The sequence below is a fragment of the Tachypleus tridentatus genome, chromosome 1 (genome assembly GCF_004210375.1).
Source record: "Tachypleus tridentatus isolate NWPU-2018 chromosome 1, ASM421037v1, whole genome shotgun sequence".
In the NCBI taxonomy this organism is placed as follows: domain Eukaryota; kingdom Metazoa; phylum Arthropoda; class Merostomata; order Xiphosura; family Limulidae; genus Tachypleus; species Tachypleus tridentatus.
In genome coordinates, this window is record NC_134825.1 from 141,549,271 (window position 1) to 141,559,506 (window position 10,236).

The window sequence follows — 10,236 nt, forward strand, 5'->3', positions numbered from 1 at the left end:
ATATTCAAACAGATTCTAAACATCATTTAATTGTAGTAAGAACCAGTTTCCTTTTTTTTTAAATTTATATTTCACATTAACCTTAACTGAATATATTATAATGCTCATATTTATTTTAGCACAAAGCTACACAATCATCTTTCCTGTGTAAACACTAAACCAAAATTACCTGAAGTAGAAGATGAACAACAACCAAATGTCCAGAACTGGCTGCTATGTGAAGAGGTGTCTCATTGTCATGGTCTTCAAATTTGTGGTTGGGATCAAAACCCAGTGCTAATTTCATAAAAATGTAAACAATACAAGAATTTACTGTTGAATGAACAAGTGTTATTTCTGAAAATTAAAAAGCCTGCCTATGATAAAACTACCAACTTCCTTTCCCCCAAACAAAACAACCAACAACAAAGAAATCTCATTATGTATAATTTCTGTATTTAAAAAGTTATGAATTAATTCAGGTATAGGGACTTTGGTTTAAAGCAATTACAGTTCACATGTGATATAAATTTTACGACAAAACACTTATCACACAGTGAAGAAAGGAAAAGATTAATTATTTATACTGTTAACAAAAGTTGGTAATGTTAACCGTTATAATTCCTGGTTTATATCAATTCTCAATGAAACATAATACTGTAGAGAGACTTAAAATCTTCCAAGTTGAATACTATAAACATTAACTGTATCTGCTCAAATTCATTACCTTCACTGGACTTTCATTTTCCCATAAAAATTACAAAATAGAAAAAATGAAACAACAACAAAAAACAAAACTGGAATACTTTCAGAATGAAGTATAATAAAATGACTTGAGCAAGGTTTTAACTTTATTACATACATATGTAGATAAATCTTCTAAAAATAATTTTAAAATTCTTTGCTGTTTGTTTTTAAACTAATCTTATCTTTAAAAACTAGATTTTGGTCACACATCTACAGGGTGTTCAGAAAGTCACTATGCACTTATATATTTATTAACAGACATGTTTCAATATAGAATCCAGAAGGTAAATATGAATGACAATTATAAACAATGTTGAAAGTGACCCCTGTTGGCATCAATACAGGCCTGGATCCTTCTTATTTTGTTTCTAAACACCACTATCAATTGCTGGTTTGAAATAAACTGAATAACATATGATTACTAAACTGCACAGTGACTTTCCGAACACTCTGTATTTAAATAGACAGTAGGTTTAGATAGGAAGAAAATGTTGAGTATAGTGGGAAATGTGAAAAAAATATTACAGAACGTGTTTTCTAGTTGCAATACTTACCAATCAGCTGAAGTATTTTCTCCACATTCCCTGCCTTTGCTGAAGCATAAAAGCTCTTAACAGTATATCTCACATTCTGTAGTTTATCATTAGCTAAAGCCACCAGGAGTGCCTCAAGCTGAGTTCTATCTGGCCCGAGAGGTAAACCAGCTGATAAAGAGTGGTAGCTATTAGAACTCTGGTCAGACAAACATTCTTCCAACCAACTCAGAAATTAATAAAAATTATACAGTAGTTAACTTCTGAGTGCATTAATTCATCCTTCCCTTATGCAAGTTGGTTCTAAATACATGAATCTGTCAAAACATGATAGTTTTACCTTAACAGTTCAAGTTTGTGTAATCCCAATATGTTATCTTCTTCTTGATGACAAGAAACTCACATGAAATAAAAATGTATCTCAGAACAACTGGTATGGGTATTAACACTTTTATTGATAAGCAGAAAACAACATTTCAACCTTCCTAAATCATCTTCAGGTTAACAATCCTCTTTGTTTTCTGCTTATCAATAAAAGTGTTATATTCTTGTTTTCTAATAACTCAGCGCATCTTTACATTTACAGAGTTAAGTAAATTACCTGTACAAATTTCAGTTTCTTCACCGTAAAATGTTTCTTTAATTGTACAGGTCTTACAAATTCTACTTACCAGACGATAAAACTTTTCCTGTATCTGGAACCTTAAATGATCTTGAAGGAACCGTTTCTTCCTCTTCTTCCTCTTTTGATTCTACCTGTCTTGAAAATGCCATCTTTGCTTTCGGTCTGAAAATCAAGGGTATACTTAAAAACACACAGGCATTTCTTTAACTTATTTTTCTTAACTGCACAGACAAAAGGAGCCTTCTTTTAAATTCTTCCAGATTACATACCTCATGAAGATTACAATGTTATATTTCTGTAGATATTCTGAATTTCCTTGTTGGAAATTAAATTTTTCTTGTAAACTAACATGTGGTTCCCATCAAACAACTGATACGTTGGATGAATTTACCCTATTCACCATATAATGAAAGATTAACATTTTAAAAACATTTCTACATGAAAAATCATTCTTTAAACATTAGTCGACAGCTTTGCTGACTCACAAAGAATACTAAACGTAATTTGTCGGCCAGCTCTGAGTTGTATGCAACTTATAATCCAACTGGAACTCATGTTCCTTTAAGAAAAGTGTTTCTTTCAAGAAAATATAAGCCTTCTTTTATATAACACGACTACAAGAAGTAGAAGAATAAGGCCTAATGAGTGTAGTTTCATAAGATATATATTAAACCAATTATCTACATGTTGTTCAGACAGAGAAAAAACAAAATATACAAATATTCTTTTTCCCTCCCTCAAACAACTTTCCTCTCATTTTTTCATGTATTTCATTGGGTAGAAAAGTTTATTAAACTTTTTAATAGAGTTTATTGTAACTTTCACTGTAAAAGAGAAACATTACTATCACTAGAACATTCACTTCAAATGTTTTTTTTTAATAGTACTGCAAAGTACTCATTGGTGTTATATGCACTAGCAACCTCTAATTCTGAACTCTCGAGACAGCAGTGTTGCTTTCAGGATTTTTATCAAATAGGCCATTCATGTAATGAAGTAGGCATCATTTTCACAAATCACAAAAACATAACACAATCAAGTAACTTTTAATTGAACAAAAAAACAGTAAATTTAGTTATTGTAGTTTGTTTCATTTGTGCGTGTGTGTACTGAAAATATGGCCAAAATGTGGTATGAAAATAATGTTTTTTTTTTTAATAAATAGCTTGTACCTTTTCAGTTATTCTTGACTGTATATCAGCTGTTCAGGTGATGATCCAATGTGACTGATGATCAAAACAGCCACACATGCAAAGTGCATATCCTAGAAGCAATAGATTAGAGGGAATAGATGTAATTGACAGAAACCATTAATTCTTGGGCTCCTCTGAATGAATAATATGGTTTGATCCTTACTCTTGGAATGAACTCATAGCCTCAGTGGGATCTTAACCATGGACCCTCAAATTCACAGGTTTTAGTACATACTGCATTACTATTAGTTTGAGTGCAAAGTTAACTTAAATGATAAATTATTCATAGGTAAACTCGTTTTATGAGACCAAGTAGTTTACGATTTTGATACAGTGGATAAATTCAATCTAATTACGTATGATCCTAGTCTTTCACTGTTTCACAGGCTGGTTTATAAAAACATAAACAGCATTCAAAGTGAATAGGTAGTGATGCTGTATAAATACTAACAGTAGTACTAATGAAATAAACAGGTGTGAGAAAAAGTTTTGATGGATGATCAAAATAATGTTTTATTTGGATCTTCATAATAAAACCTTCACTTTTAATCAGTCAGTAACGTAAAGAATTGAAATATTTAACCTGCAAAGACTTACGCTGTGAACAATGGCTTTTGACTGAGGTAGAAAATTGGAGGTGTAGGAGTGTTCAGTTCAAGACGAATTGGCTTCAGTCCTGAGGATCGGCCACAGTGTGGACACTGGGGATCCTCTCCATTGTCTTGTATTGTTTTACACCTTTTATGAAAGAGGTGTATTTGGCGCTTCCCTTTGTTAGTTGTAACACACTGTATAAAGTCTCCCTAAAAGGCAAACATCATTTCATAAATACAGTAAAAATGTTTGTTTTATGTGACATAAAAGCCAAAATATAACATGAGAGACTTTTTTAGTTACAGATAAATTTCATTTAATGAAATACTCACAGTCAACAGAATTCACTAGTACTTTTGTATGTCCCACTAAAACATTTATTTTTTATAGTTATAAGAGCTCAAACTATAAAAATATATATCAACATTTCAGTACTGTGAACCAGACTTTAACTTCACAATGTTTATTGACTGTTGACAAAACTTAGAACTGATTCAAAGTTATTGTTGTTGCTGCTATACGTGCAGGTGGCCAACAACTATTCTAACAAAGCACACATCCACAGTTGTAGCTGCTTTACTTATATTCATAGATTCATTACAAATGGATAACTAACTTTTACATAATATTTGTAAAACGATCTTAAGTGTTCATCACATTTCTCTACATAAAATTATTTTATGATTAAATAATTCACTATATCAAAAAAAAACAAAAACAACACATTCTTTTAATATTATCTTTCTCTCATTAAGTGTTTATTCTATATCCATGGAGATTCCAACTTCAGTAACTGGTTAACAAAAGAAAACCCTTGTTTTTCTGATCAATCTCAATTTTCTTGTCTCTTACTTGAGTACAAAAGACACCACAGCTGGGACAGCAATGGTGGTGAGCAAGTCGCCATAAGTGGACCTCACACATGGCAGTAAAAGGTATTTTTACAGAAGGGCGTACAAGCTGATGCGAAGTAACAGGATTACAGCAACCAACAAGCTGAAAAGACATCAAATAGTTAGAATTTTTTACACTTTTATAATTAGAACATCAGAAACCTAAGCAAACATGGGTAAAGAAAAATCTAACCTGTGAAAAAGAACTAAACATATTTTGTGGTTGAAGTTTTTTCTTTTCTAGCAAAACATTTATAATCAAAAACTGTTTTTCACAACAAGGCTTGTAAGCTATCAGCTGTGTATTGCACAATATTAAAAACATCCAACCTAGACGGTACCGTATCTTTACAAACTGGTTTTATAACAATATTTAAAATCAATCACTGTGTGCCGTACTAGAGTAAGGAAGCATATTATAACTACAATAGTAAACTGACAAATGATTTCTATGTACAATGACATAGATTTATTTTAGGAAACATGCTTCATGTTTTGACTGAACACTGGTCTGTTTCCTTCAGGTATTTACTTTAGGGTTAATACAAAGTTACACAAACAAAATTCAAACACTTGCTATTGGGCATTTCCTGAAGTAGTTACATCATATATTTTTCACAAAACATGATAACCAAACTTTTAAAAAGACAGTTACATGTTACCTATTGTACCTGAGAATTTAAAATCATTCTTTAAAAAAAAAGTCTATATTGAGTACTCTGAGTCACATAGTTTTCTAAAGATTAAAAGTAAACCACAATGGATAAAAGATTTATATTACTTATTTCCTTATAATTTTAATTATGTAAACTAGCATGTTTCAAATGAACAGAAACTAAAAATATGCACTACCAAGAATTTGCAATTTCAGATTTTATGTAAAATTAAACTTCATAGGTGTAACTTTTTTACATTATCTAAACTTGTAGTTTTTTCTTCAGTAACTAAAATTAGTATTTTCATACGTTGTCTAAGTGTCAACTACAATAAGAACCTTGTTTAACAAAAGTTGAATAATGAATCAACACTTATTCTTACTCTGCCACTGATGGCATCTATAGCTTGGCAGTAGATTTTGGCTTCAGCAGTTTGAGTGGTTTTGGCATCTAAAGGAGTCCCCTGGCATGTGCAACTTGATATCAGTGGAAATTTGCTGTCAACCTGTAAAATGAAATCATTTTAAACCTTCTTAAATTATTTTAAATATTATAAATTATGTATATGATTCATAAGATTATTTTATTAATATACATCTTTCACAGATTTAGGATAATTTAAATAAAAATTGTTGAAAGAAAATGACCTAGTTTTGATAAGTAATTTTTATTTAAAACCTACAACACATCTACTTACATCAGGTGAACATCATCTTTCGCATCATACAACAGGAGATGTGTGCCAGAGGCTTGAACAAATGCACTGGGGTAAAGAAATTTGTAAATAGAGACATAAAGCCATCAAACTGGCAACTGTCATGTATGTCCATGCTGGCAATATAAATAATAGCCATCTGCAACCACGTCATTAAGCTGCTAAGAGTGTTTCCTCATCTACATTTCAGCCTAAAATTGTTGATAGTAGGGGGGTGATTTTGATAAATATTAAAGTGTGAAATGTTTCATTTGTTATTTTCTGTTAAGCCTGAATCTGCTGATTTTGGGGAGTGATTTTAATAATTACTGGTGTGAAATGCTTCATTTGGTATTTTTTATTCAGCTTAGAACTGTTACTATAGGAGAATGATTCTGAAAATTATTGGTGTGAAATGCTTGATTTGTTATTTTCCACACTTTGCAGCCAACATTTGTAGTGCACAATTGCTATTAATAACAGTTTTGAAGGGTTTGGTTTGAATTTCGCACAAAGCTACACAAGGGCTATCTGCGCTATCCGTCCCTAATTTAGCAGTGTAAGACCAGAGGGAAGGCATCCTGTCATCACCACCCACCACCAACTCTTGGGCTACTCTTTTACCAATGAATAGTGGGATTGACCCTCACATTATAATGCCCCCACAGCTGAAAGGGTGAGCATGTTTGGTATGAGAGATTCAAATCTCCAACCCTCAGATTACGAGTTGAGTGCCTTAACCACCTGGCCATGCCAGGCCTAAGTTTCAAAGAATGTTACCTTGAATAACTTCCAATACTTTCACGGGTAAGCTTCCATACTCATTCCACATTATTAAAACTCAAAACATTTTTATCTATATGTCTCTATTTGCAAATTACCTGCTTGTAAACAGAATTTAGTATCATCTGGTATATAACTTAGACCACATAATGTTACTTGTATGGCTCATGAGATGAATTTCAAAAAATATTTACAGTTGATTAATTCTGAACTAACTCTTGTAAACATTTTTTCAAATTAAAAATTTCACCCAAATACATTAATATTTATGTCCTCACTTTTAACACAGGTGACACTGTCAACTGACAGTTAAGTTTTTCTAAACATAATATTATGAAAAGTCTGTTCATTCTTGTACACACTTAATATTAGTCATATAAGCACAATAAATGCTGTGTTACATAGCTGATAAAGTAATATTTAGAAATTGTGATGACTTCATTAAAATCAAAAGCAAAAATGAAACTCACATTGTAACCAAACAGTATAATCCATACTGAATTTAGCTGTTAATGTATGTTCTAAAAAACAACATGAAAAAAGTAAAATACTGCTCTTCATTCAATAAACTGTGAACACCTTTGTTTATAAGTCCATCATCTCAAACGATAAACAGACAAAATGAAATTTCTTTTCCCTCAACCTCCCTAAATTTTATATTGCCATTTCTTGTGGAACTCTCTTTGATAGAACATTCAGAGAATACCATCAAGTTCACAGCAAGTAGAAAATGTATTGTGATAATAATTTAAAGTAAAAAAAGTATTCGCTTACCACAATTTCTACACGAGGCAAAAGTCCAGGAGCTGCATCATCATTAGGACTTGGGACAACAACTGCTGACCCAACAGTGCCACGGAAAGCTATAATTACACCAAAAACACAAAACTTAAGTGGAGATACTTGGCTAAATTAGATGGCCATTCGTAATAATTGTTAAACCACAATTAATCAACACGTTTATTCATTTATTACATTTGACTAGCTGATTATGTAATTCTGGAATAATAGAAAAAACAGTAATGGCTAGATCATTAATATTTAGTAGTTGATTACTTCAAGAGTCGTAACAGTTGTCAGTTAATCCAAACCTTTGTGAATTTCTGGAAAATAATAACAGTATTATGATTATTTGAACAGTCTGAATAATCAAAAACACCAACACATTAGTTTACTTTTCAGTGACACCAATTGGTTTTATCATAATTTCAATTAACTGACAATTTTACGTGGCACCAATCAAACTAATTAATGCTCGAAGGTACTTATGTTGATTATTTAATTGTGTTAATCAAAAAAATGAAAAAAAAAGACATCTGAAATAATTTCATGATTTCTACATTGGATTACACTTTCTAATGATTTACTACAGTCGAAATGTAATTCATAATTTTTCAAGATAATTTTAATTCAAAGTAACATTTTAAACATTTAAATAATTATATAAATGTTACAAATTCGTTTTTTTCTCCACTAAGTTACTGAAGAAACATTTACTAATAAATATAAATGTAGACTAGAGATTGTTTCTTGAAACCCCCTAGTTTTGCAAATATTAATGTTTATTTAAAACACAAACAAAAATGTGACTCATGTCACAAGTCAGGTGGTAAATAAAGCAAAAGAGAATTAATTGCATCACATTTAAACTAAGACTAATGCAACAGAAAATTACTTATATCTCTTCATTTCTTTATCTCTCATTTATAAAATAAATTGATGAGTGTGATAAGATTAGTGAGTGACATTTTCAGCTAACAATGCAACTCCCATATCACCTTTCTTGGCCTTCTTCTGTCCAAATACGTCTGAACCTGTGGAGACAGAGGATGATACGCTCAAGGAGTCCATGTCTACGTGGTCATCTAATAAGTGCCGTTTTACTCTCTGTCTACTTTTCACACTTGAAGCTATACTCGAAGTAAACGATTTGGTATCCATTGGAACTGTAAAAACCAGGAATGAAATGGATTTTAAAAAATGATTTTAACAGGCTCGTGCACTTTGTCTTTTACCATCTGATGATTGATAAGGTAAACAAATATTAATTTCTCAACTTTTAAGAAACAAACTAAACACTGGAAAAAAGATATCTTTATTCTCTTTTTTTTTTTAACTTGAGTCAATATAATTTTTTACATATAATCTACAATGATGCTCACCATCCACAATCTTTAGGCTGAAAACTTGATGGTTTTATAACTTACATTTTAGTATAATTTGTTTCCAAGAAAAAATTTAACCTGGATTTTAGGAGATAATAAACATTACAAATACATTTTATAAAGAAATTATCAAGCCACAAAAAAAACATGAAAAATAAACTCCATACGTATTGCACTAAGCTTAATCCAATAGTTTTATAGAATTTTAATACGGAGTACCAATACTATTAATTTATTCTAGTGAATTATTCAACCAATAAAATACTAAAACAGATGCCATGCTGAACCTCAGTAATAAACAGTACATTGAAAGATAAATTGGTTTCACATTCAAGCTCCATACAAGTTTCATAATACTTCACACCTCACGTGTCTCCCATTTAAAATATGTACAATTTTCACATTGTTTTCACTCCCTATGTGTATATACAGGATAAATTTTAAACTTTAACAGAAAGAACATAAATAATCATTTTGAAAACCAGAACAGGAAGCAAGTGTTACCTGTTTAATAGCCTTAAAACTAACTGTCCAAAGGTATTATTTTTTCTTTTGACTACAAAAGTAGTCAACAAATAATTAAACTAGAACAATGAATAACAAAATTTCTAAACATACCATAAGAACCATTTTCAATAGTTTCAGAATTTCCCATGATATTCTCATCAGAAACATCCTTCATTATGGAGACATCTTCAGCCTTTTTAACATTCTTATCAACCACTACATCAGAGGGTTCGGGAACGGCTGGTTCTTCCGTTGGTAATACTGCAGCATCTTCTTTAGTGTCAGCATTGGTAGGAATGGAATCTTCATTGTCCACTTCCATTTCTTCAACTCTTTCTACTTCATGACAGCGGGAAGTAACAGGACTGCATGGCTTATCTGAAACCTCCAACTGCTCATTTTTACTAGCCTCACCTACACGCTGATGTTGGGTCTTACTGTCTGTCAAGTTGTCATCATTGTCTTGTTTCTCCAGCGAGTGTGCTAAACTCAAACCTTCGGGTTTTTGTTCACTTTGGAAAGCAGGTGTTTCTGTTTTAATATAATCACGATTCTCATTGGTGGATATCTCAGCACTCTTTCTTCCAGATGACAAACGACTGTAATCGGATTCATCATCTTGAAAGGATAATTCTGATGAGGTTCTAAGTTCCTCGCTTCCTCTGCTACTTTCTTCTTCTGAATCAATATAGCTACCTGTTGTTTCTGTACCAGCTATACTAGAAGCATCATCTTTATGTTGGGAATATTCACCCAATCTCTCTCTGCTTTTCTTTTTTCTTTTACTCAAGTACAAGTCATATGTAGCTCCCTTAAAGTGCCTGGACTTTTTTTCTTCTTCCCTGTTATTGCTTTCAAAACCGTTTG

General features: G+C 31.6%; 1 protein-coding gene across 1 annotated transcript in view; it reads right to left on the reverse strand.

Moving 5' to 3' along the window:
* The window catches only part of LOC143225762 (histone-lysine N-methyltransferase EHMT2-like), a 28,689-nt gene that overhangs the window by 17,787 nt on the left and 666 nt on the right, over nucleotides 1-10,236 (reverse strand). The window contains 9 exon segments of the mRNA XM_076455733.1: nucleotides 170-276; nucleotides 1,281-1,430; nucleotides 1,931-2,046; nucleotides 3,675-3,880; nucleotides 4,524-4,667; nucleotides 5,603-5,725; nucleotides 7,472-7,560; nucleotides 8,476-8,643; nucleotides 9,481-10,234. Coding sequence (XP_076311848.1) covers nucleotides 170-276; nucleotides 1,281-1,430; nucleotides 1,931-2,046; nucleotides 3,675-3,880; nucleotides 4,524-4,667; nucleotides 5,603-5,725; nucleotides 7,472-7,560; nucleotides 8,476-8,643; nucleotides 9,481-10,234 — 1,857 coding nt within the window.